The sequence below is a fragment of the Schistocerca nitens genome, chromosome 1 (genome assembly GCF_023898315.1).
Source record: "Schistocerca nitens isolate TAMUIC-IGC-003100 chromosome 1, iqSchNite1.1, whole genome shotgun sequence".
In the NCBI taxonomy this organism is placed as follows: Eukaryota; Metazoa; Arthropoda; class Insecta; order Orthoptera; family Acrididae; genus Schistocerca; species Schistocerca nitens.
This window is the reverse complement of record NC_064614.1, coordinates 1,085,130,437-1,085,157,680: the sequence shown is the minus strand read 5'-3', so window position 1 is coordinate 1,085,157,680 and position 27,244 is coordinate 1,085,130,437. Positions and strand designations below refer to the sequence as shown.

The 27,244-nt window shown below is 51.0% G+C and overlaps 11 protein-coding genes across 11 annotated transcripts; all 11 read left to right on the top strand.

Moving 5' to 3' along the window:
- Nucleotides 1–7,438: 7,438 nt before the first annotated feature.
- LOC126229944 (eukaryotic translation initiation factor 3 subunit A-like) lies at nt 7,439–7,867 on the top strand. Its single transcript, XM_049942383.1, has one exon. It carries the CDS (start codon nt 7,439–7,441, stop codon nt 7,865–7,867), a length of 429 nt encoding a protein of 142 aa, XP_049798340.1.
- Nucleotides 7,868–8,866: 999 nt separating this feature from the next.
- Nucleotides 8,867–9,535, top strand: LOC126229778 (eukaryotic translation initiation factor 3 subunit A-like). Its single transcript, XM_049942382.1, has one exon. It carries the CDS (start codon nt 8,867–8,869, stop codon nt 9,533–9,535), a length of 669 nt encoding a protein of 222 aa, XP_049798339.1.
- Nucleotides 9,536–10,870: 1,335 nt separating this feature from the next.
- LOC126229621 (eukaryotic translation initiation factor 3 subunit A-like) lies at nt 10,871–11,338 on the top strand. The gene has a single exon (XM_049942381.1). The coding sequence runs from the start codon at nt 10,871–10,873 to the stop codon at nt 11,336–11,338; it is 468 nt and encodes a 155-aa protein (XP_049798338.1).
- A 2,290-nt stretch (nt 11,339–13,628) lies between these two features.
- Nucleotides 13,629–14,201, top strand: LOC126229493 (eukaryotic translation initiation factor 3 subunit A-like). Its single transcript, XM_049942311.1, has one exon. The coding sequence runs from the start codon at nt 13,629–13,631 to the stop codon at nt 14,199–14,201; it is 573 nt and encodes a 190-aa protein (XP_049798268.1).
- Nucleotides 14,202–14,245: 44 nt separating this feature from the next.
- Nucleotides 14,246–15,394, top strand: LOC126229327 (eukaryotic translation initiation factor 3 subunit A-like). The gene has a single exon (XM_049942306.1). It carries the CDS (start codon nt 14,246–14,248, stop codon nt 15,392–15,394), a length of 1,149 nt encoding a protein of 382 aa, XP_049798263.1.
- Nucleotides 15,395–15,406: 12 nt separating this feature from the next.
- On the top strand, nt 15,407–16,123 carry LOC126229164 (eukaryotic translation initiation factor 3 subunit A-like). Its single transcript, XM_049942304.1, has one exon. It carries the CDS (start codon nt 15,407–15,409, stop codon nt 16,121–16,123), a length of 717 nt encoding a protein of 238 aa, XP_049798261.1.
- Nucleotides 16,124–16,537: 414 nt separating this feature from the next.
- On the top strand, nt 16,538–17,110 carry LOC126228997 (uncharacterized). Its single transcript, XM_049942303.1, has one exon. The coding sequence runs from the start codon at nt 16,538–16,540 to the stop codon at nt 17,108–17,110; it is 573 nt and encodes a 190-aa protein (XP_049798260.1).
- A 28-nt stretch (nt 17,111–17,138) lies between these two features.
- Nucleotides 17,139–18,143, top strand: LOC126228831 (uncharacterized). Its single transcript, XM_049942302.1, has one exon. The coding sequence runs from the start codon at nt 17,139–17,141 to the stop codon at nt 18,141–18,143; it is 1,005 nt and encodes a 334-aa protein (XP_049798259.1).
- A 44-nt stretch (nt 18,144–18,187) lies between these two features.
- LOC126228665 (eukaryotic translation initiation factor 3 subunit A-like) lies at nt 18,188–19,000 on the top strand. The gene has a single exon (XM_049942301.1). The coding sequence runs from the start codon at nt 18,188–18,190 to the stop codon at nt 18,998–19,000; it is 813 nt and encodes a 270-aa protein (XP_049798258.1).
- Nucleotides 19,001–19,060: 60 nt separating this feature from the next.
- Nucleotides 19,061–19,825, top strand: LOC126228499 (eukaryotic translation initiation factor 3 subunit A-like). The gene has a single exon (XM_049942300.1). It carries the CDS (start codon nt 19,061–19,063, stop codon nt 19,823–19,825), a length of 765 nt encoding a protein of 254 aa, XP_049798257.1.
- A 101-nt stretch (nt 19,826–19,926) lies between these two features.
- Nucleotides 19,927–22,275, top strand: LOC126228338 (trichohyalin-like). The gene has a single exon (XM_049942299.1). It carries the CDS (start codon nt 19,927–19,929, stop codon nt 22,273–22,275), a length of 2,349 nt encoding a protein of 782 aa, XP_049798256.1.
- Nucleotides 22,276–27,244: the final 4,969 nt, after the last annotated feature.

Here is a 27,244-nt window from a genome sequence, read left to right as displayed (position 1 = left end):
GAGAAGTTATGAAGGATGGTAGATAAAAATTACTGTGGGTTCATTCCTTGTATTACTACAGAATTAAATAGTTTTCATAAATGTTTCCCTTTATGGCCGATCTTAGGTCCGTCATATTTAACACTGCTGTCTCACTCGCCTTCTATAGCACTTAGGCCTGATTCAGCACAATAGACTCCTGTGCGTTTCCCTTCTCGTGGCGAATCTGCGCTCTTTGTGGCATACGGTCCTGGACGACACGGTGCATTTCACAATTCCTGTAGGCTGACTCTTTCGGCCATATACTTAAATGAGAGCGAAATGCTCGTTAACTCACAGTGCCACTTAACATTTTCTCAGAAAATCGGCTCTACGTCTAAGAGACAAAAATTTTCGCGGAACTTCTGGCCCAGCTTTAGCTAGACTTGCTCTACATTCCACAAATGGCTCAAAATGTTTAAGCCCAATATTTGGCATTTGATACTGTACTTGGGACTGTTGTTATGGTGTGTTTCCCACTGGCACATTTTTTTATCTGCTGAGACGTTGTAGTAACGATTGTTGCGGTCTTCCGAGTCATTTGATATGGCTCTCCACGCTCGCCTGTCCTGCTCAAGTCTCTTTATCTAGGCATAACTACCGTCAAGACTTGGTTTCTCGTTGTAATTTTTACCTTCCATAGTTCCCTCCACTAGCTAATTTGCAATATCTTGATGCCAGAGGGTGCATCTTGTCAACTGGTCCCTTCTTTTAGTCAAATTGTACCACATATTCCTTTTCTTCCAAACTGGACACAGTCCCTCTTCATTAGTTATCCAGTCTGCCCGCCTCATCCTCAGCAGTCTACTGTAACTCCACAAATCAAAAGCTTCCATTTGTTTCTTTTCCGAACTGTTTGAAATCCACGTTTTACTTCCGTACAGGGATAAATTATAAACAGATATCTTCCTTTCTAGCTTCCTGGCACTTAAATTTACATTAGATTTTCTGCTATTGCTGGGCAGCATATTATCCTATCCACTTCAACCATCATCAGTTATTTTGCTACTCAAATAGCAATAATCGTCTGCCGTTTTTTTAGTTTGTCTAATTTCTTTAGTGTCACCTAATTTAATTCTACTACATACAGTTACCTTTCTTTTGCTGATGATGACATTCATCTTCATTTCAAAGCAATATCCATTACGTTCAAATTATCTTACAGGTCCTTTTCCGTCTCTGACAAATTTACGTCATCGCCAAACTGCAACGTTTTATTTTCTTCTCTTTGCACTTTTAATTCCGTTTCCAAAATTCTCCTTTTTTTCCTTTAATGCTTGCTCAGTATACTGGTTGAATAGCGTCCAGGATAGGCTACGACACTGTCTTAGTTTTCTCTTAACTAATGATTTCTTCCCATGTACTTCGATCTCCACAAATGCAATTTTTTATGGATAATCTTTCACTTCTTGTATTTTCTTCCCGCTTCCTGCAGAATTTCAAAGAATGTGTTCAAGTCAACACTGTCAAAAGTTTTCTCTAAATCAACAGTGGAATAAACGTAGACATGCCTTTCTTCAGGCCGCCTCTTAAGGTAAACTGTAGACTCAGTATGGGCACACATCTTGGTACATTTCTCTAGTACCCAAACTGATCTTCCCTGAGGTGGACTTCTCCCGGTGTTTCCATTCGACTGTAAATAATTCGTATTAGTACTTTGCAGTCATAACTTAGTTAAACTGATGGTTCTGTAATATTTACAACTGTTAGCATCTCTCTTATTTGGAATTTGAATTCTTACCGTAATTATGTCTAATTAAATGGAACGAGATACTGCTTTTCAGCAACGTGTGGCAAGTACTGTGGTGTAGCGTATATGTACGTTCTCAAATGAATGGTTTGTAGTTTTGTCAGCGAGTTAGAGGACTCTTTCTTTATCGGATTTCCTACCTATGTTTGAGAAACTTTTGTTGGTAACAACGGTGCATACTACATCGCAGAACTTAAGCTCTCCCGTGTTTCCGAGTCCATTTAAAAAGGGGCATACTTCCAGCCAAATATGTCATACTTCCTCCAATGAATCAGCAGATAAAACTGCTAGGAATGTTAGCCGTTCAGGAAAACACATCTATGTTCTATCATTTGCTGGAGACCTTGGTATTTGGAACATTATGGAACTACCTTCTAGAGTCCGTAATACGTGGGATCAACTGCACAAGCATAATACGATAAAGGAGGACAGTTACTCTGAAACTGTACATTACTGATGGTATATTATGACGACAGAGTACAACTTTCAGTAAATACTTTTAAAGCTCAGAGTGACGTACATAAAATTTCAGTTTCGTCTTGTATTACAAATCCATTCTATATTGATTTCTTGAAATATGAAACACTACGTAGGTTAAACGGTCACGAACAGGAAAACAACTGTAAATGGACTTAATTCGAGTATCTATAGAAAACAATCAAAAGTAGTATTGTGGGTAGATAGAAATATAAAATCTGCTACGCTTGAATACACATACGTATTTTTAATATTTGTAGCCATTCTACCTTAGTAGCTACGTCTATTGTAATCATCATACAGACAGAACTTAATATTATCCATTTTCTTTTGCAGTTGAATTTTTATTTTACTTTCGACTAAACATGCTTCACATATTTGTATTATGTATCATCAGTAATCTATAAAATAAAATATAACAGTTTAACCTTACACACATTGTAATGACACATGTAGTGTTTCCTAAATAAAATATATTGCCAAAGAACGTTACATACTTCTTATTAAAATATGTATTTCCTGAATGAAATGTGCTTCCAGGAGACGGTACGTGTCTCATAAGAAGATATGTGTACATTAACAACTATCTTTTATTTCACAAACAACTGACAATGTTTAATATGAGTAGGTGAAACATGTTTTGTTGAAAACAAATGAACATTCAGTTGCAAAAGATGTGCAATATTTATTCTTACCTAACAACAGATATAGTACAGGACAAGTATGTTTACCATTGTACAATATCGCTCAGTGGAAAAGGAGAAATAGGAACTTGGATATAGTAACGTAAATGAGTGAGTGATAGAGACTGGATGAGAGAGACTCTATTAGTGGGTCACAAAGAAGGATGCAGAGACAGAAAGAAGGAGAGTGTGATGGAAAGCGTTGGAGGAAAGGATGAGGCTAAAAAAGGGAGAGGTGAATAGAGTGCGGCAGTGAGAATGATGCTGGAGACATGAGACAGATTGACCGAAAGAGAATGAGGCGTACTAGGCGAGAGACTTTCGCCTCTAGTCAGACCTGTAATAGACGATTTATATAGTTTCTTAAACCATTTCGAAACGAAAGTATTCACTTTATATGTGGTGCAGTCTTTTTCTGAAATTGCAAAAATTACTCTGGAAAAGCAAAGGTTTTACAAAAGTGAAAAATTTTTACAGGGCACAACATAGTAATGTACCTTGGAGAAAATTTTCTGTACAAATATAAAAATGTTACAATCGAGAAAATATTTTCAATACTGTACTTAATAGTCTGTGTGTTATATCATTAATCTATTAAATACCGTTAATCAGTAAATGACAAAATAATTATGAATAACTACAATTAAAAATCAGTAACACTTTAAAAACTTTTTGAAATATAAAATGCAGGGAACTAACAAAAACTTCCATTTTCAAGAAAGGTTAAATTGTTATAAGACATTACAGAAATTCAGTTCATTTGCAAATATCATGTGTTCCATGGTAGGAGACCTTCTTATGCTTCAAGGTACGAGATGGTGCACAACGGAAGAAGTCTGGCTCAACCCTCCATACGTTGTAAGTTTTAGAAACATAGGGTGATGTGCCCCAGTTTTGAACAGAAAACGAAATCTAAGTATATGGATGATTAATAACTAGCGAAAGCTCTCCAAAAATGAGTGATGTATATAATACATAATTGTTTGTAGTTAGACGTAACGTTTTATAGCGAAAGTCTACAGATCATACTCGCATTTCACAATTTATGTCAACAGACTTGTGCATTTTGGTGACTGTACTAATGGTGCGCAATTTTGGATCGTGTCGTTCCAAATTTCTGATAGAATTTACTCATCACAAAAATTCATGATTGTATATGTATAGGAATATTGTTTTTTAAGTAATATTTACATAATCCCAATTTGCTTATAATAAAATTAATGATCTGCAAAAATACAGTATTAGTCATATCAGCCCTATTGCACTCAAAATTTCAAATTATCTTAGCCACATTGTTTATTGATTGGAACAGCCTTACGTGTTTTGATTGAACATCATTTTCAAACTTGTACAGATTACAGCCTCGATATTAAAGACACTACATATACTGAGCATATTGGTATATGGTACATAATCATCTGTTATGATCAACAGTCAAATGCATCCATCTGTTGTTCGTAACAGATGGGTAGGTACCGTGTACCAACACGCCCAGTATATGTAGTGTTTTTAATATGAAGGCCTTTGAAAATGATGTGTAATCGAATTCATACGGTAGTTCCAGTCAGTGAACAGTGTGGCTAAGACAATTTGAAATTTTGAATAATGATATATGTGCAGCTACATTGAGGCCATCATTTGCAATTTTTAAATTTTTACGTTTTGTAAGAACGTCTTTCAGTCCCTGCAATGGCCTCCCCTGTCTTCTTCATATTCCCTTCACCGAATACTTGCGTATCTTTCCAGCCATCTCATGGAAAGAAATAAAAATCTAGGTCGTTAAAGGGGACCAATTTTCATATGGCCGAAATTAGGCACCCTAACAGTATACGAAATTAGGCACTTGTACCACTTGAAAAACATGGCTGGAATATCGAAATATGTAACAAATTACTGCATTTAAAAGCTACTGAGAACTTCAATTAAATGTGATATTTCACTACCAGGCAACTGTGAAACTGGCATGTTGTCTACAAAATATCGCATTCTAATGAAAGGTATCAAGGAAAAATCAACTGTCAGCACAGAACGCCACTGATACACTTGACGGTTAGTAGAACACTAAATTGGGGGAAGCACAAAGAGTTCAGATATTTTACGCATCGACAGCTTTGTCTAGGGAGCAAATAACCATATATCCAGAACTAGGGGCACCATCCAAACATAAGAAACCTTACCCTATTGAATTTTACTCACTATAAAACTCTGTAATTGAAGAACTAACAATATTCTCCAGACAGTCTTAATATATTAAGCAACACTTAAATATGTAGAAATCGTTAATATTTACAAATACTGCACGAAATACAACCTCATGTTTCTCAACAACAAAAACAGTACAAAATGTCACGAACTGCTTATATTGATTTCCATTCTTTCATGTGATTCTGAAATTTGTGACTAGATTGAAGCACCAACCAGGAAACAATACATGTTCCCAGGTTCAATATCCTCCAGGTAGAACACTTCCCCTCTAACAGAGAGGCTGCTAGACAGTGAGGTGGTGAAGCAGAGAGATTTGGAGGCAGAGAATGATACTGATGAATGATGATGTTTAGGAAAGATGTGAATATGAGAAGGTGGGACAGAGAAGATTGGAGGAAGTGAGAGGATGAAATGTATCAAGAATGCAGCAAACAGAAGGTGAAGGAGACAGAAGATGATGGGGACAGGAGATGGAGGAGACAGGAGATGGAGGAGACAGGAGATGGAGGAGACAGGAGATGGAGGAGACAGGAGATGACGGCGACAGGAGATGGAGGAGATGGAGGAGACTGGAGATAACGGCGACAGGAGATGACGGGGGCAGGAGATGACGGGGGCAGGAGATGACGGGGGCAGGAGATGACGGGGGCAGGAGATGGAGGAGACAGGAGATGGAGGAGACAGGAGATGGAGGAGACAGGAGATGGAGGAGACAGGAGATGGAGGAGACAGGAGATGGAGGAGACAGGAGATGGAGGAGACAGGAGATGGAGGAGACAGGAGATGGAGGAGACAGGAGATGGAGGAGACAGGAGATGGAGGAGACAGGAGATGGAGGAGACAGGAGATGGAGGAGACAGGAGATGGAGGAGACAGGAGATGGAGGAGACAGGAGATGGAGGAGACAGGAGATGGAGGAGACAGGAGATGGAGGAGACAGGAGATGGAGGAGACAGGAGATGGAGGAGACAGGAGATGGAGGAGACAGGAGATGGAGGAGACAGGAGATGGAGGAGACAGGAGATGGAGGAGACAGGAGATGGAGGAGACAGGAGATGGAGGAGACAGGAGATGGAGGAGACAGGAGATGGAGGAGACAGGAGATGACGGCGACAGGAGATGGAGGAGATGGAGGAGACTGGAGATAACGGCGACAGGAGATGACGGGGGCAGGAGATGACGGGGGCAGGAGATGACGGGGGCAGGAGATGACGGGGGCAGGAGATGGAGGAGACAGGAGATGGAGGAGACAGGAGATGGAGGAGACAGGAGATGGAGGAGACAGGAGATGGAGGAGACAGGAGATGGAGGAGACAGGAGATGACGGGGGCAGGAGATGGAGGAGACAGGAGATGGAGGAGACAGGAGATGGAGGAGACAGGAGATGGAGGAGACAGGAGATGGAGGAGACAGGAGATGGAGGAGACAGGAGATGGAGGAGACAGGAGATGGAGGAGACAGGAGATGACGGCGACAGGAGATGGAGGAGACTGGAGATAACGGCGACAGGAGATGACGGGGGCAGGAGATGACGGGGGCAGGAGATGACGGGGGCAGGAGATGGAGGAGACAGGAGATGGAGGAGACAGGAGATGGAGGAGACAGGAGATGGAGGAGACAGGAGATGGAGGAGACAGGAGATGGAGGAGACAGGAGATGGAGGAGACAGGAGATGGAGGAGACAGGAGATGGAGGAGACAGGAGATGGAGGAGACAGGAGATGGAGGAGACAGGAGATGGAGGAGACAGGAGATGGAGGAGACAGGAGATGGAGGAGACAGGAGATGGAGGAGACAGGAGATGGAGGAGACAGGAGATGGAGGAGACAGGAGATGGAGGAGACAGGAGATGGAGGAGACAGGAGATGACGGCGACAGGAGATGGAGGAGATGGAGGAGACTGGAGATAACGGCGACAGGAGATGACGGGGGCAGGAGATGACGGGGGCAGGAGATGACGGGGGCAGGAGATGGAGGAGACAGGAGATGGAGGAGACAGGAGATGGAGGAGACAGGAGATGGAGGAGACAGGAGATGGAGGAGACAGGAGATGGAGGAGACAGGAGATGGAGGAGACAGGAGATGGAGGAGACAGGAGATGGAGGAGACAGGAGATGGAGGAGACAGGAGATGGAGGAGACAGGAGATGGAGGAGACAGGAGATGGAGGAGACAGGAGATGGAGGAGACAGGAGATGGAGGAGACAGGAGATGGAGGAGACAGGAGATGGAGGAGACAGGAGATGACGGCGACAGGAGATGGAGGAGACTGGAGATAACGGCGACAGGAGATGACGGGGGCAGGAGATGACGGGGGCAGGAGATGACGGGGGCAGGAGATGGAGGAGACAGGAGATGGAGGAGACAGGAGATGGAGGAGACAGGAGATGGAGGAGACAGGAGATGGAGGAGACAGGAGATGGAGGAGACAGGAGATGGAGGAGACAGGAGATGGAGGAGACAGGAGATGGAGGAGACAGGAGATGGAGGAGACAGGAGATGGAGGAGACAGGAGATGGAGGAGACAGGAGATGGAGGAGACAGGAGATGGAGGAGACAGGAGATGGAGGAGACAGGAGATGGAGGAGACAGGAGATGGAGGAGACAGGAGATGGAGGAGACAGGAGATGGAGGAGACAGGAGATGGAGGAGACAGGAGATGGAGGAGACAGGAGATGGAGGACACAGGAGATGACGGCGACAGGAGATGGAGGAGATGGAGGAGACTGGAGATAACGGCGACAGGAGATGACGGGGGCAGGAGATGACGGGGGCAGGAGATGACGGGGGCAGGAGATGACGGGGGCAGGAGATGGAGGAGACAGGAGATGGAGGAGACAGGAGATGGAGGAGACAGGAGATGGAGGAGACAGGAGATGGAGGAGACAGGAGATGGAGGAGACAGGAGATGGAGGAGACAGGAGATGGAGGAGACAGGAGATGGAGGAGACAGGAGATGGAGGAGACAGGAGATGGAGGAGACAGGAGATGGAGGAGACAGGAGATGGAGGAGACAGGAGATGGAGGAGACAGGAGATGACGGCGACAGGAGATGGAGGAGATGGAGGAGACTGGAGATAACGGCGACAGGAGATGACGGGGGCAGGAGATGACGGGGGCAGGAGATGACGGGGGCAGGAGATGACGGGGGCAGGAGATGGAGGAGACAGGAGATGGAGGAGACAGGAGATGGAGGAGACAGGAGATGGAGGAGACAGGAGATGGAGGAGACAGGAGATGACGGCGACAGGAGATGGAGGAGATGGAGGAGACTGGAGATAACGGCGACAGGAGATGACGGGGGCAGGAGATGACGGGGGCAGGAGATGACGGGGGCAGGAGATGACGGGGGCAGGAGATGGAGGAGACAGGAGATGGAGGAGACAGGAGATGGAGGAGACAGGAGATGGAGGAGACAGGAGATGGAGGAGACAGGAGATGGAGGAGACAGGAGATGGAGGAGACAGGAGATGGAGGAGACAGGAGATGGAGGAGACAGGAGATGGAGGAGACAGGAGATGGAGGAGACAGGAGATGGAGGAGACAGGAGATGGAGGAGACAGGAGATGGAGGAGACAGGAGATGGAGGAGACAGGAGATGGAGGAGACAGGAGATGGAGGAGACAGGAGATGGAGGAGACAGGAGATGACGGCGACAGGAGATGGAGGAGATGGAGGAGACTGGAGATAACGGCGACAGGAGATGACGGGGGCAGGAGATGACGGGGGCAGGAGATGACGGGGGCAGGAGATGACGGGGGCAGGAGATGGAGGAGACAGGAGATGGAGGAGACAGGAGATGGAGGAGACAGGAGATGGAGGAGACAGGAGATGGAGGAGACAGGAGATGGAGGATACAGGAGATGGAGGAGACAGGAGATGGAGGAGACAGGAGATGGAGGAGACAGGAGATGGAGGAGACAGGAGATGGAGGAGACAGGAGATGGAGGAGACAGGAGATGGAGGAGACAGGAGATGGAGGAGACAGGAGATGGAGGAGACAGGAGATGGAGGAGACAGGAGATGGAGGAGACAGGAGATGGAGGAGACAGGAGATGGAGGAGACAGGAGATGGAGGAGACAGGAGATGGAGGAGACAGGAGATGGAGGAGACAGGAGATGGAGGAGACAGGAGATGGAGGAGACAGGAGATGGAGGAGACAGGAGATGGAGGAGACAGGAGATGGAGGAGACAGGAGATGGAGGAGACAGGAGATGGAGGAGACAGGAGATGGAGGAGACAGGAGATGGAGGAGACAGGAGATGGAGGAGACAGGAGATGGAGGAGACAGGAGATGGAGGAGACAGGAGATGGAGGAGACAGGAGATGGAGGAGACAGGAGATGGAGGAGACAGGAGATGACGGCGACAGGAGATGGAGGAGATGGAGGAGACTGGAGATAACGGCGACAGGAGATGACGGGGGCAGGAGATGACGGGGGCAGGAGATGACGGGGGCAGGAGATGACGGGGGCAGGAGATGGAGGAGACAGGAGATGGAGGAGACAGGAGATGGAGGAGACAGGAGATGGAGGAGACAGGAGATGGAGGAGACAGGAGATGGAGGAGACAGGAGATGACGGGGGCAGGAGATGGAGGAGACAGGAGATGGAGGAGACAGGAGATGGAGGAGACAGGAGATGGAGGAGACAGGAGATGGAGGAGACAGGAGATGGAGGAGACAGGAGATGGAGGAGACAGGAGATGGAGGAGACAGGAGATGACGGCGACAGGAGATGGAGGAGACTGGAGATAACGGCGACAGGAGATGACGGGGGCAGGAGATGACGGGGGCAGGAGATGACGGGGGCAGGAGATGGAGGAGACAGGAGATGACGGCGACAGGAGATGGAGGAGATGGAGGAGACTGGAGATAACGGCGATAGGAGATGACGGGGGCAGGAGATGACGGGGGCAGGAGATGACGGGGGCAGGAGATGATGGGGGCAGGAGATGGAGGAGACAGGAGATGGAGGAGACAGGAGATGGAGGAGACAGGAGATGGAGGAGACAGGAGATGGAGGAGACAGGAGATGGAGGAGACAGGAGATGGAGGAGACAGGAGATGGAGGAGACAGGAGATGGAGGAGACAGGAGATGGAGGAGACAGGAGATGGAGGAGACAGGAGATGGAGGAGACAGGAGATGGAGGAGACAGGAGATGGAGGAGACAGGAGATGGAGGAGACAGGAGATGGAGGAGACAGGAGATGGAGGAGACAGGAGATGGAGGAGACAGGAGATGGAGGAGACAGGAGATGGAGGAGACAGGAGATGGAGGAGACAGGAGATGGAGGAGACAGGAGATGGAGGAGACAGCAGATGGAGGAGACAGGAGATGGAGGAGACAGGAGATGGAGGAGACAGGAGATGGAGGAGACAGGAGATGGAGGAGACAGGAGATGACGGCGACAGGAGATGGAGGAGATGGAGGAGACTGGAGATAACGGCGACAGGAGATGACGGGGGCAGGAGATGACGGGGGCAGGAGATGACGGGGGCAGGAGATGACGGGGGCAGGAGATGGAGGAGACAGGAGATGGAGGAGACAGGAGATGGAGGAGACAGGAGATGGAGGAGACAGGAGATGGAGGAGACAGGAGATGGAGGAGACAGGAGATGGAGGAGACAGGAGATGACGGCGACAGGAGATGGAGGAGATGGAGGAGACTGGAGATAACGGCGACAGGAGATGACGGGGGCAGGAGATGACGGGGGCAGGAGATGACGGGGGCAGGAGATGACGGGGGCAGGAGATGGAGGAGACAGGAGATGGAGGAGACAGGAGATGACGGGGGCAGGAGATGGAATAGACAGGAGATGGAGGAGACAGGAGATGGAGGAGACAGGAGATGGAGGAGACAGGAGATGGAGGAGACAGGAGATGGAGGAGACAGGAGATGGAGGAGACAGGAGATGGAGGAGACAGGAGATGGAGGAGTCAGGAGATGGAGGAGACAGGAGATGGAGGAGACAGGAGATGGAGGAGACAGGAGATGGAGGAGACAGGAGATGGAGGAGACAGGAGATGGAGGATACAGGAGATGGAGGAGACAGGAGATGGAGGAGACAGGAGATGGAGGAGACAGGAGATGGAGGTGACAGGAGATGGAGGAGACAGGAGATGGAGGAGACAGGAGATGGAGGAGACAGGAGATGGAGGAGACAGGAGATGGAGGAGACAGGAGATGGAGGAGACAGGAGATGACGGCGACAGGAGATGGAGGAGATGGAGGAGACTGGAGATAACGGCGACAGGAGATGACGGGGGCAGGAGATGACGGGGGCAGGAGATGACAGGGGCAGGAGATGACGGGGGCAGGAGATGGAGGAGACAGGAGATGGAGGAGACAGGAGATGACGGGGGCAGGAGATGGAGGAGACAGGAGATGGAGGAGACAGGAGATGGAGGAGACAGGAGATGGAGGAGACAGGAGATGGAGGAGACAGGAGATGGAGGAGACAGGAGATGGAGGAGACAGGAGATGGAGGAGACAGGAGATGGAGGAGACAGGAGATGGAGGAGACAGGAGATGGAGGAGACAGGAGATGGAGGAGACAGGAGATGGAGGAGACAGGAGATGGAGGAGACAGGAGATGGAGGAGACAGGAGATGGAGGAGACAGGAGATGGAGGAGACAGGAGATGGAGGAGACAGGAGATGACGGCGACAGGAGATGGAGGAGATGGAGGAGACTGGAGATAACGGCGACAGGAGATGACGGGGGCAGGAGATGACGGGGGCAGGAGATGACGGGGGCAGGAGATGACGGGGGCAGGAGATGGAGGAGACAGGAGATGGAGGAGACAGGAGATGGAGGAGACAGGAGATGGAGGAGACAGGAGATGGAGGAGACAGGAGATGGAGGAGACAGGAGATGGAGGAGACAGGAGATGGAGGAGACAGGAGATGACGGCGACAGGAGATGGAGGAGATGGAGGAGACTGGAGATAACGGCGACAGGAGATGACGGGGGCAGGAGATGACGGGGGCAGGAGATGACGGGGGCAGGAGATGGAGGAGACAGGAGATGGAGGAGACAGGAGATGACGGGGGCAGGAGATGGAATAGACAGGAGATGGAGGAGACAGGAGATGGAGGACACAGGAGATGGAGGAGACAGGAGATGGAGGAGACAGGAGATGGAGGAGACAGGAGATGGAGGAGACAGGAGATGGAGGAGACAGGAGATGGAGGAGTCAGGAGATGGAGGAGACAGGAGATGGAGGAGACAGGAGATGGAGGAGACAGGAGATGGAGGAGACAGGAGATGGAGGAGACAGGAGATGGAGGAGACAGGAGATGGAGGATACAGGAGATGGAGGAGACAGGAGATGGAGGAGACAGGAGATGGAGGAGACAGGAGATGGAGGAGACAGGAGATGGAGGAGACAGGAGATGGAGGAGACAGGAGATGACGGCGACAGGAGATGGAGGAGATGGAGGAGACTGGAGATAACGGCGACAGGAGATGACGGGGGCAGGAGATGACGGGGGCAGGAGATGACGGGGGCAGGAGATGACGGGGGCAGGAGATGGAGGAGACAGGAGATGGAGGAGACAGGAGATGGAGGAGACAGGAGATGGAGGAGACAGGAGATGGAGGAGACAGGAGATGGAGGAGACAGGAGATGGAGGAGACAGGAGATGGAGGAGACAGGAGATGGAGGAGACAGGAGATGGAGGAGACAGGAGATGCAGGAGACAGGAGATGGAGGAGACAGGAGATGGAGGAGACAGGAGATGGAGGAGACAGGAGATGGAGGAGACAGGAGATGGAGGAGAGAGGAGATGGAGGAGACAGGAGATGGAGGAGACAGGAGATGGAGGAGACAGGAGATGGAGGAGACAGGAGATGGAGGAGACAGGAGATGGAGGAGACAGGAGATGGAGGAGACAGGAGATGGAGGAGACAGGAGATGGAGGAGACAGGAGATGGAGGAGACAGGAGATGGAGGAGACAGGAGATGGAGGAGACAGGAGATGGAGGAGACAGGAGATGGAGGAGACAGGAGATGGAGGAGACAGGAGATGGAGGAGACAGCAGATGGAGGAGACAGGAGATGGAGGAGACAGGAGATGGAGGAGACAGGAGATGGAGGAGACAGGAGATGGAGGAGACAGGAGATGGAGGAGACAGGAGATGACGGCGACAGGAGATGGAGGAGATGGAGGAGACTGGAGATAACGGCGACAGGAGATGACGGGGGCACGAGATGACGGGGGCAGGAGATGACGGGGGCAGGAGATGACGGGGGCAGGAGATGGAGGAGACAGGAGATGGAGGAGACAGGAGATGGAGGAGACAGGAGATGGAGGAGACAGGAGATGGAGGAGACAGGAGATGGAGGAGACAGGAGATGGAGGAGACAGGAGATGGAGGAGACAGGAGATGGAGGAGACAGGAGATGACGGCGACAGGAGATGGAGGAGATGGAGGAGACTGGAGATAACGGCGACAGGAGATGACGGGGGCAGGAGATGACGGGGGCAGGAGATGACGGGGGCAGGAGATGACGGGGGCAGGAGATGGAGGAGACAGGAGATGGAGGAGACAGGAGATGACGGGGGCAGGAGATGGAGGAGACAGGAGATGGAGGAGACAGGAGATGGAGGAGACAGGAGATGGAGGAGACAGGAGATGGAGGAGACAGGAGATGGAGGAGACAGGAGATGGAGGAGACAGGAGATGGAGGAGACAGGAGATGGAGGAGACAGGAGATGGAGGAGACAGGAGATGGAGGAGACAGGAGATGGAGGAGACAGGAGATGGAGGAGACAGGAGATGGAGGAGACAGGAGATGGAGGAGACAGGAGATGGAGGAGACAGGAGATGGAGGAGACAGGAGATGGAGGAGACAGGAGATGGAGGAGACAGGAGATGGAGGAGACAGGAGATGGAGGAGACAGGAGATGGAGGAGACAGGAGATGGAGGAGACAGGAGATGGAGGAGACAGGAGATGGAGGAGACAGGAGATGGAGGAGACAGGAGATGGAGGAGACAGGAGATGGAGGAGACAGGAGATGACGGCGACAGGAGATGGAGGAGATGGAGGAGACTGGAGATAACGGCGACAGGAGATGACGGGGGCAGGAGATGACGGGGGCAGGAGATGACGGGGGCAGGAGATGACTGGGGCAGGAGATGGAGGAGACAGGAGATGGAGGAGACAGGAGATGGAGGAGACAGGAGATGGAGGAGACAGGAGATGGAGGAGACAGGAGATGGAGGAGACAGGAGATGGAAGAGACAGGAGATGGAGGAGACAGGAGATGGAGGAGACAGGAGATGGAGGAGACAGGAGATGGAGGAGACAGGAGATGGAGGAGACAGGAGATGGAGGAGACAGGAGATGGAGGAGACAGGAGATGGAGGAGACAGGAGATGGAGGAGACAGGAGATGGAGGAGACAGGAGATGGAGGAGACAGGAGATGGAGGAGACAGGAGATGGAGGAGACAGGAGATGGAAGAGACAGGAGATGGAGGAGACAGGAGATGGAGGAGACAGGAGATGGAGGAGACAGGAGATGGAGGAGACAGGAGATGGAGGAGACAGGAGATGGAGGAGACAGGAGATGGAGGAGACAGGAGATGGAGGAGACAGGAGATGGAGGAGACAGGAGATGGAGGAGACAGGAGATGGAGGAGACAGGAGATGGAGGAGACAGGAGATGGAGGAGACAGGAGATGGAGGAGACAGGAGATGGAGGAGACAGGAGATGGAGGAGACAGGAGATGGAGGAGACAGGAGATGGAGGAGACAGGAGATGGAGGAGACAGGAGATGGAGGAGACAGGAGATGGAGGAGACAGGAGATGGAGGAGACAGGAGATGGAGGAGACAGGAGATGGAGGAGACAGGAGATGGAGGAGACAGGAGATGGAGGAGACAGGAGATGGAGGAGACAGGAGATGGAGGAGACAGGAGATGGAGGAGACAGGAGATGGAGGAGACAGGAGATGGAGGAGACAGGAGATGGAGGAGACAGGAGATGGAGGAGACAGGAGATGGAGGAGACAGGAGATGGAGGAGACAGGAGATGGAGGAGACAGGAGATGGAGGAGACAGGAGATGGAGGAGACAGGAGATGGAGGAGACAGGAGATGGAGGAGACAGGAGATGGAGGAGACAGGAGATGGAGGAGACAGGAGATGGAGGAGACAGGAGATGGAGGAGACAGGAGATGACGGCGACAGGAGATGGAGGAGATGGAGGAGACTGGAGATGACGGCGACAGGAGATGACGGGGGCAGGAGATGACGGGGGCAGGAGATGACGGGGGCAGGAGATGACGGGGGCAGGAGATGGAGGAGACAGGAGATGACGGGGGCAGGAGATGGAGGAGACAGGAGATGGAGGAGACAGGAGATGGAGGAGACAGGAGATGGAGGAGACAGGAGATGGAGGAGACAGGAGATGGAGGAGACAGGAGATGGAGGAGACAGGAGATGGAGGAGACAGGAGATGGAGGAGACAGGAGATGGAGGAGACAGGAGATGGAGGAGACAGGAGATGGAGGAGACAGGAGATGGAGGAGACAGGAGATGGAGGAGACAGGAGATGGAGGAGACAGGAGATGGAGGAGACAGGAGATGGAGGAGACAGGAGATGGAGGAGACAGGAGATGGAGGAGACAGGAGATGGAGGAGACAGGAGATGGAGGAGACAGGAGATGGAGGAGACAGGAGATGGAGGAGACAGGAGATGGAGGATACAGGAGATGGAGGAGACAGGAGATGGAGGAGACAGGAGATGGAGGAGACAGGAGATGGAGGAGACAGGAGATGGAGGAGACAGGAGATGGAGGAGACAGGAGATGGAGGAGACAGGAGATGGAGGAGACAGGAGATGGAGGAGACAGGAGATGGAGGAGACAGGAGATGGAGGAGACAGGAGATGGAGGAGACAGGAGATGACGGCGACAGGAGATGGAGGAGATGGAGGAGACTGGAGATAACGGCGACAGGAGATGACGGGGGCAGGAGATGACGGGGGCAGGAGATGACGGGGGCAGGAGATGACGGGGGCAGGAGATGGAGGAGACAGGAGATGGAGGAGACAGGAGATGGAGGAGACAGGAGATGGAGGAGACAGGAGATGGAGGAGACAGGAGATGGAGGAGACAGGAGATGGAGGAGACAGGAGATGACGGCGACAGGAGATGGAGGAGATGGAAGAGACTGGAGATAACGGCGACAGGAGATGACGGGGGCAGGAGATGACGGGGGCAGGAGATGACGGGGGCAGGAGATGACGGGGGCAGGAGATGGAGGAGACAGGAGATGGAGGAGACAGGAGATGGAGGAGACAGGAGATGACGGCGACAGGAGATGGAGGAGATGGAGGAGACTGGAGATAACGGCGACTGGAGATGACGGGGGCAGGAGATGACGGGGGCAGGAGATGACGGGGGCAGGAGATGACTGGGGCAGGAGATGGAGGAGACAGGAGATGGAGGAGACAGGAGATGGAGGAGACAGGAGATGGAGGAGACAGGAGATGGAGGAGACAGGAGATGGAGGAGACAGGAGATGGAAGAGACAGGAGATGGAGGAGACAGGAGATGGAGGAGACAGGAGATGGAGGAGACAGGAGATGGAGGAGACAGGAGATGGAGGAGACAGGAGATGGAGGAGACAGGAGATGGAGGAGACAGGAGATGGAGGAGACAGGAGATGGAGGAGACAGGAGATGGAGGAGACAGGAGATGGAGGAGACAGGAGATGGAGGAGACAGGAGATGGAGGAGACAGGAGATGGAGGAGACAGGAGATGGAGGAGACAGGAGATGGAGGAGACAGGAGATGGAGGAGACAGGAGATGGAGGAGACAGGAGATGGAGGAGACAGGAGATGGAGGAGACAGGAGATGGAGGAGACAGGAGATGGAGGAGACAGGAAATGACGGCGACAGGAGATGGAGGAGATGGAGGAGACTGGAGATAACGGCGACAGGAGATGACGGGGGCAGGAGATGACGGGGGCAGGAGATGACGGGGGCAGGAGATGACTGGGGCAGGAGATGGAGGAGACAGGAGATGGAGGAGACAGGAGATGGAGGAGACAGGAGATGGAGGAGACAGGAGATGGAGGAGACAGGAGATGGAGGAGACAGGAGATGGAGGAGACAGGAGATGGAGGAGACAGGAGATGGAGGAGACAGGAGATGGAGGAGACAGGAGATGGAGGAGACAGGAGATGGAGGAGACAGGAGATGGAGGAGACAGGAGATGGAGGAGACAGGAGATGGAGGAGACAGGAGATGGAGGAGACAGGAGATGGAGGAGACAGGAGATGGAGGAGACAGGAGATGGAGGAGACAGGAGATGGAGGAGACAGGAGATGGAGGAGACAGGAGATGGAGGAGACAGGAGATGGAGGAGACAGGAGATGGAGGAGACAGGAGATGGAGGAGACAGGAGATGGAGGAGACAGGAGATGGAGGAGACAGGAGATGGAGGAGACAGGAGATGGAGGAGACAGGAGATGGAGGAGACAGGAGATGGAGGAGACAGGAGATTGGGGAGACAGGAGATGGAGGAGACAGGAGATGGAGGAGACAGGAGATGGAGGAGACAGGAGATGGAGGAGACAGGAGATGGAGGAGACAGGAGATGGAGGAGACAGGAGATGGAGGAGACAGGAGATGGAGGAGACAGGAGATGGAGGAGACAGGAGATGGAGGAGACAGGAGATGGAGGAGACAGGAGATGTAGGAGACAGGAGATGGAGGAGACAGGAGATGTAGGAGACAGGAGATGGAGGAGACAGGAGATGGAGGAGACAGGAGATGGAGGAGACAGGAGATGGAGGAGACAGGAGATGGAGGAGACAGGAGATGGAGGAGACAGGAGATGGAGGAGACAGGAGATGGAGGAGACAGGAGATGGAGGAGACAGGAGATGGAGGAGACAGGAGATGGAGGAGACAGGAGATGGAGGAGACAGGAGATGGAGGAGACAGGAGATGACGGCGACAGGAGATGGAGGAGATGGAGGAGACTGGAGATAACGGCGACAGGAGATGACGGGGGCAGGAGATGACGGGGGCAGGAGATGACGTGGGCAGGAGATGACGGGGGCAGGAGATGGAGGAGACAGGAGATGGAGGAGACAGGAGATGGAGGAGACAGGAGATGGAGGAGACAGGAGATGGAGGAGACAGGAGATGGAGGAGACAGGAGATGGAGGAGACAGGAGATGGAGGAGACAGGAGATGGAGGAGACAGGAGATGGAGGAGACAGGAGATGGAGGAGACAGGAGATGGAGGAGACAGGAGATGGAGGAGACAGGAGATGGAGGAGACAGGAGATGGAGGAGACAGGAGATGGAGGAGACAGGAGATGGAGGAGACAGGAGATGGAGGAGACAGGAGATGGAGGAGACAGGAGATGGAGGAGACAGGAGATGGAGGAGACAGGAGATGGAGGAGACAGGAGATGGAGGAGACAGGAGATGGAGGAGACAGGAGATGGAGGAGACAGGAGATGGAGGAGACAGGAGATGGAGGAGACAGGAGATGGAGGAGACAGGAGATGGAGGAGACAGGAGATGGAGGAGACAGGAGATGGAGGAGACAGGAGATGGAGGAGACAGGAGATGGAGGAGACAGGAGATGGAGGAGACAGGAGATGGAGGAGACAGGAGATGGAGGAGACAGGAGATGGAGGAGACAGGAGATGGAGGAGACAGGAGATGGAGGAGACAGGAGATGGAGGAGACAGGAGATGGAGGAGACAGGAGATGGAGGAGACAGGAGATGGAGGAGACAGGAGATGGAGGAGACAGGAGATGGAGGAGACAGGAGATGGAGGAGACAGGAGATGACGGCGACAGGAGATGGAGGAGATGGAGGAGACTGGAGATAACGGCGACAGGAGATGACGGGGGCAGGAGATGACGGGGGCAGGAGATGACGGGGGCAGGAGATGACGGGGGCAGGAGATGGAGGAGACAGGAGATGGAGGAGACAGGAGATGGAGGAGACAGGAGATGGAGGAGACAGGAGATGGAGGAGACAGGAGATGGAGGAGACAGGAGATGGAGGAGACAGGAGATGGAGGAGACAGGAGATGGAGGAGACAGGAGATGGAGGAGACAGGAGATGGAGGAGACAGGAGATGGAGGAGACAGGAGATGGAGGAGACAGGAGATGGAGGAGACAGGAGATGGAGGAGACAGGAGATGGAGGAGACAGGAGATGGAGGAGACAGGAGATGGAGGAGACAGGAGATGGAGGAGACAGGAGATGGAGGAGACAGGAGATGGAGGAGACAGGAGATGGAGGTGACAGGAGATGGAGGAGACAGGAGATGGAGGAGATGGAGGAGACTGGAGATGGAGGAGACAGGAGATGGAGGAGACAGGAGATGGAGGAGACAGGAGATGGAGGATACAGGAGATGGAGGAGACAGGAGATGGAGGAGACAGGAGATGGAGGAGACAGGAGATGGAGGAGACAGGAGATGGAGGAGACAAGAGATGGAGGAGACAGGAGATGGAGGAGACAGGAGATGGAGGAGACAGGAGATGGAGGAGACAGGAGATGGAGGAGACAGGAGATGGAGGAGACAGGAGATGGAGGAGACAGGAGATGGAGGAGACAGGAGATGGAGGAGACAGGAGATGGAGGAGACAGGAGATGGAGGAGACAGGAGATGGAGGAGACAGGAGATGGAGGAGACAGGAGATGACGGCGACAGGAGATGGAGGAGATAGAGGAGACTGGAGATAACGGCGACAGGAGATGACGGGGGCAGGAGATGACGGGGGCAGGAGATGACGGGGGCAGGAGATGACGGGGGCAGGAGATGGAGGAGACAGGAGATGGAGGAGACAGGAGATGGAGGAGACAGGAGATGGAGGAGACAGGAGATGGAGGAGACAGGAGATGGAGGAGACAGAAGATGGAGGAGACAGGAGATGGAGGAGACAGGAGATGGAGGAGACAGGAGATGGAGGAGACAGGAGATGGAGGAGACAGGAGATGGAGGAGACAGGAGATGGAGGAGACAGGAGATGGAGGAGACAGGAGATGGAGGAGACAGGAGATGGAGGAGACAGGAGATGGAGGAGACAGGAGATGGAGGAGACAGGAGATGGAGGAGACAGGAGATGGAGGAGACATGAGATGGAGGAGACAGGAGATGGAGGAGACAGGAGATGGAGGAGACAGGAGATGGAGGAGACAGGAGATGGAGGAGACAGGAGATGGAGGAGACAGGAGATGGAGGAGACAGGAGATGGAGGAGACAGGAGATGGAGGAGACAGGAGATGGAGGAGACAGGAGATGGAGGAGACAGGAGATGGAGGAGACAGGAGATGGAGGAGACAGGAGATGGAGGAGACAGGAGATGGAGGAGACAGGAGATGGAGGAGACAGGAGATGGAGGAGACAGGAGATGGAGGAGACAGGAGATGGAGGAGACAGGAGATGGAGGAGACAGGAGATGGAGGAGACAGGAGATGGAGGAGACAGGAGATGGAGGAGACAGGAGATGGAGGAGACAGGAGATGGAGGAGACAGGAGATGGAGGAGACAGGAGATGGAGGAGACAGGAGATGGAGGAGACAGGAGATGGAGGAGACAGGAGATGGAGGAGACAGGAGATGGAGGAGACAGGAGATGGAGGAGACAGGCGATGGAGGAGACAGGAGATGGAGGAGACAGGAGATGGAGGAGACAGGAGATGGAGGAGACAGGAGATGGAGGAGACAGGAGATGGAGGAGACAGGAGATGGAGGAGACGGGAGATGGAGGAGACGGGAGATGGAGGAGACGGGAGATGGAGGAGACGGGAGATGGAGGAGACGGGAGATGGAGGAGACGGGAGATGGAGGAGACGGGAGATGGAGGAGACAGGAGATGGAGGAGACAGGAGATGGAGGAGACAGGAGATGGAGGAGACAGGAGATGGAGGAGACAGGAGATGGAGGAGACAGGAGATGGAGGAGACAGGAGATGGAGGAGACAGGAGATGGAGGAGACAGGAGATGGAGGAGACAGGAGATGGAGGAGACAGGAGATGGAGGAGACAGGAGATGGAGGAGACAGGAGATGGAGGAGACAGGAGATGGAGGAGACAGGAGATGGAGGAGACAGGAGATGGAGGAGGCAGGAGATGGAGGAGACAGGAGATGGAGGAGACAGGAGATGGAGGAGACAGGAGATGGAGGAGACAGGAGATGGAGGAGGCAGGAGATGGAGGAGACAGGAGATGGAGGAGACAGGAGATGGAGGAGACAGGAGATGGAGGAGACAGGAGATGGAGGAGACAGGAGATGGAGGAGACAGGAGATGGAGGAGACAGGAGATGGAGGAGACAGGAGATGGAGGAGACAGGAGATGGAGGAGACAGGAGATGGAGGAGACAGGAGATGGAGGAGACAGGAGATGGAGGAGACAGGAGATGGAGGAGACAGGAGATGGAGGAGACAGGAGATGGAGGAGACAGGAGATGGAGGAGACAGGAGATGGAGGAGACAGGAGATGGAGGAGACAGGAGATGGAGGAGACAGGAGATGGAGGAGACAGGAGATGGAGGAGACAGGAGATGGAGGAGACAGGAGATGGAGGAGACAGGAGATGGAGGAGACAGGAGATGGAGGAGACAGGAGATGGAGGAGACAGGAGATGGAGGAGACAGGAGATGGAGGAGACAGGAGATGGAGGAGACAGGAGATGGAGGAGACAGGAGATGGAGGAGACAGGAGATGGAGGAGACAGGAGATGGAGGAGACAGGAGATGGAGGAGACAGGAGATGGAGGAGACAGGAGATGGAGGAGACAGGAGATGGAGGAGACAGGAGATGGAGGAGACAGGAGATGGAGGAGACAGGAGATGGAGGAGACAGGAGATGGAGGAGACAGGAGATGGAGGAGACAGGAGATGGAGGAGACAGGAGATGGAGGAGACAGGAGATGGAGGAGACAGGAGATGGAGGAGACAGGAGATGGAGGAGACAGGAGATGGAGGAGACAGGAGATGGAGGAGACAGGAGATGGAGGAGACAGGAGATGGAGGAGACAGGAGATGGAGGAGACAGGAGATGGAGGAGACAGGAGATGGAGGAGACAGGAGATGGAGGAGACAGGAGATGGAGGAGACAGGAGATGGAGGAGACAGAGGAGACAGAATATGAAGGAGACAGAATATGAAAGAGACAGAATATGAAAGAGACAGAAGATGGAGAAAGAAGATGAAGGAGACAGCAGATGAAGGAGACAGCAGATGAAGGAGACAGCAGATGAAGGAGACAGGACGGAAAGTGAAGATGAGGAAGAGATGATGATGAGGCAATGAGAGGAAGTATAGAAGAAGTGCACAGAGAGAGTGGGACAGAGGTAGGATAGGTTGTGAGAGAATGTGGCAGAGAGAGGACAGGGAAGGAAGTGGAAGAGAATAGAAGAGAAAGACAGACGTGAGGTATAAGGAGGATAAGTTACGAAGGATGAACCAGAGAGAGGGCAATGCAGATACAGGGTGAACCAGATACAGGATGGTTAACGTATAGACAGACTGCGACAGAGAGGGAGAGTGAGAGTGGCGGGGAGGGGATTTAGTAAGACAGAGTTTAGTTTTAGTTTGAAGCTGGAGCTTTAAAGTATGTCGTCTGTTGTTAACACCAGTTACGTAAGCCAACTAATTGGCTGGAGGAAAATGAGTAAAATCATTCCATCTTCCCTACAATAACGTGTCGTCGAAAGTGCAGATGAAAGATGTCGGGGAGTAAGTCATTCCTGTGCCCTTTTGCAGTGCTTATAGCGGGCAGTGGTTTTAATTTTGGTCTGCCCCATAGAAAGGCAATGAAAGGCTGTCCACAAAGGCCGGCTGGCTTAAATGTTTCGGCGGCGACGCTGTGCTGGGCGCGCAGAGACGGCGAGGCGAGGCGAGGCGAGGCGAGGCGAGTGCTAATCAAAGCGGAGCGTCTGCGTCTGCGGCTGCGGCTGCGGGCTCCGCCCTTTGAAGTTCACGAGTGTTTGCTGTGCGGATGACATTGTTAGTGGAGTGGTCTTCAACTCGCGCTTTATGCATACAGGCGGGCCGGCCGGTGCCCCGCGCCGCGGTTGTTGTGTATAGGCGGGGCGGGGCGCCACTCGGCGACCAAGTTTCAAATGACGCGCCTCCCACCCCCGTGCGTCCGCCGCGCTCGCCGGCTAATTACCGGTTATGAGCGCTGCTTACGGCCGGTCGGGCCGGATGGTATTTACGCTCATCTCAATAAATGGAATTCCCGCCCCTGTGTTCTGCAGCCTGCGACCTCGCTCATCACCGCACTGCTCCATATTGTCTTTCGAACGTTGGCCTCCTGCAGATGCACGCTCTGGTATCTATAGATTTGATTCAAAATCGGGTAGGTTTATACAGTTGTCATTATTTTATATAAACTACTAGCTGAGTTTTCCGCGTTACTCGGATATATATTTATTTCAATCTTCTGTTAGTCCGTCTCCTCCTTACCCCACTCTGTGGGCCGGCCGGAGTGGCCAAGTGGCTCTACGCGCTTCAGTCTGGAACCGCGCGGCCGCTACGGTTGCAGGTTCGAATCCTGCCTCGGGCATGGATGTGTGTGGTGTCCTTAGGTTAGTTAGGTTTAAGTAGGGGAAGGTGGAGCAAGATGGGGAAGCTAAGAAAAGGGACAAAAATAAACAAATTCAGGTAGGTTTGATTATCATTTGTTTACTTAACCATTGAATTACAACAGCATGCAAAGAAACCTGCAAACCTGTTACACTTAGTTAGAAATATCTCGATTTGAAACATAAACTACCAATTCCCCGTCTTGTCCCATTTGCGGGGTAAGATGCGGAACTAACATGAATTCATCTCTAAAGCTTAAATAAGGACTGGAATAACGAAATCACGTGACGATAAGGTTTCGAAACATGGTTGTGCGAATTGTAGAATCAGGTACTACGTTTTATTTATGCCTCTTACATTCACATGGTACACAAGTGTGGGCAGCCTCGTCATTATCACTTTCTGTCCCTGCACATGTATCGTGCGCACCCCGACGCTGAAACCCATATTTCTGTGGTACTTTGAACTGTCGAGCAGCCCTGAAAGAACCCATATGACCTTCTATAACAGCATTTACAGCGCCTTCCATTGACTCCAATGACAAATCTTGCCTAGACGTTTTTCGCCGATACTTGCGAACCATCTGAAATAAAACACGTGGAACGTACTATTGAGTCAGATAATTTCTGGTAATCTATATTATATAGTAAATACCATATTTCCAATAGTCAGTCGTTAAAGCATAGCAAGAATACTGACTTTGCACTGTTTGTGTATTTTTTTCACCATATAGCCTAAGGCATAGGCCTACTTTGTAATTAATTAGGAAACGTTGGAATAACGAATACCATTCTATTTACAATTGTATGCAAGGTATAATGTACGTGTTCAAAACCCGCAGCGAGACGATAAGAACGTAATGGTTGGACAAATAGTAGGGGCAACACGGGGAAGCTCCTCATCTTGCCCCACCCCGTCTTGCCCCCTACTATGCTGTTAGATTATATTATGCCCACATGAACACTATGTAGTGAACATTGACTACTGACACAGCAGTTTACTGTTAATAAGACGTACTATTCAGTGCTATTTATGCAGTCTGGACAAATGTTCACCAAACACATGTTTTAGGACCTCGAAATGTGTAAAACATTGCAAATCAGTATAACAATTGTACGTACCTTGCAAAGCTCACAGAAACCGCCGCGAAACTAAGGTTCAGCAATGTCAACACACTGGGACCTGTGTACTGATGATGTTGACGTAGCTATCCACAGATGGCAGCACTCTAACTGTAGCTTATAGCCCTTCCCCGTCTTACCCCACCTCCCCGTCTTGCCCCGCCTTCCCCTGGTTCTAAGTTCTAGGGGACTGATGACCTCAGATGTTAAGTCCCATAGTGCTCAGAGCCATTTGAACCATTTGAACCACTCTCTGGCCATCGCCACCTGCGTCCCCCCCCCCTCCCTCGCTGATTCTCTTCTCCTCTCCCTCTCTCTGTCTGCCTGCTCCTTTTGTAAGACGTGTATATTTCTATTGTCTATTGCCAAACCACAATTTATGAAAGATGTTTATATTTTATTAATAGGATTAAGTAGGAACAATTAATATTTGTCATTTTGGAAATAACTGTGGTATCAGGGAATGTCTGCACCAAGGTATTGTTGGCGGGTGAGATCGCAAAAATGGCTCTGAGCACTATGGGACTTAACCTCTGAGGTCATCAGTCCCCTAGAACTTAGAACTACTTAAACCTAACTAACCTAAGGACACCACACACATCCATGCCCGAGGCAGGATTCGAACCTGCAACCGTAGCGGTCGCGCGGTTCCAGACTGTAGCGCCTAGAACCGCTCGGCCACTCCGGCCGGCAGATCGCACATTGATATAATTTTAAAAAGGGCGGGAGACACCGCGTATGGATACGTTTTAAGAAAAGAACGGGAAAGACCGCGTATTGATACATTTTGTAATGGTAGCAGGGATTGTCTGCACCAGAAAGCACTGTTGGCAGGAGAGACCGCACTTTAGCGTTCGTAGGAAGTCAGTAGTAAGCGAGATGTGAAGCGAGTCGGTAGCAGGTCTGAAGCGAGAGGTTGAGAGGAGCGGTGTGCCTGCCAGCCACCAGCTATGATTTACAAGAGATTATAAACGGATGTACAGAGAATTAGCTAACTATTATCGTAAGAGGAACTAATATTATTGAATTTTTTTTTTGTCGAGAAACTCAAGACTACTGAAGGTATGTTTGCGCAAACCTAGTTGTAAGATTATTGTAAAAAGTAAGTCCCATTTGAACGTTTGTAAAATCATTTCATTACCAACAGTAAATATTTGAAGAATCGTTTTCAGAATATAATTAATTTTTGCGAGCAATATTGCATTACTGATTATAATCCATCCCAAAAAACTATCAACGTAAAACTTTGCAAAATTTTATTGTTGTCAAGAAAAAGTTTGACTATGAATTACGTAACTTCAGTCAAATTAATTAAAGAATAACGTCAGCTTGGCTATTAAAGAATAACGTCAGCTTTGGTAATAAATACAGCCACTTATTATGACAGCCCACCAGCAGCTAATAGAGTATAGTAAAACAGAGTAAGTATATCCATGTCGCAGTTCGATGTAGCAGTCAGATGGCGATCCAGTAACAGTAAAAAAGGTAAGGAACAGTTTTGGGTTATTGCAGGTAACGACTGAGGGCCACGACGACGACACATTCTATGTTTCGTCGAAATAATCAGCAGATCACTTTTAATAAGCAACATTTAAATTTGTATGCGAAGAGTGCACTTATTATTATTGAGAAAGAGAATTAATTTCAAAGGGAAGATTTAATTTGTTATTATTAAGCAAGAGATAGAAATCTGAAGGTAAGGTTTCATAGGTTATTGTAAAAGGGAAGGTTGCGTGACATAGAGGAGACGGGAAGGTTTCACTTTCTCCGCTCTTCGCTCTTTCTGCTCCTTCCCTTCTGCCCATCTACTCCTCCTCCCTCTAAGTCAGTCTCTTGCTCCCTATCTCTCTATTCATCTGGTCCTTCCCCCTGCATTCATCTGCTCCTCCCCCCGCCCCCTGAATCCACCTGCTTCTTCCCCTCTGTCCATCTCCTCTCACCATCTCTAAGTCAATCTCCTCCTGCACTTTATCTCCTCCATACTCCCTCTAAGTCTCTCTACTACTCTCACCTCTCTTCATCTATCTCCTCCCTCTTCCTGTCCATCTACTCGTCCCCCCTCCCAATGTGACCATCTCCTCCTTCTCCCTCTCTGTTTGTCTGTCCATGTCCTCTTACGCCCTTCTCTTCCCACCTTATGACCCCCACCCCAATAGGAGTTACTGGTTCTTACCGCAACAGCATTTCTTTCCAGATAGTAATTAGTATAAATATACCAACTTTGATTGAAATTGATCCAGGGATTAAGGATGATATGATGTGTCCCTTGTTTTGCTGGATATTTATTATACCAAACCTTACATTTATTGAAAGTCGCCGCATACCAACGCCAGATCGTGCCTTAAGCAGTGCTACAGAAGCAGGAACCACGCCATATGGATCGATGATGAAACACGCGAGTTGAGAGGG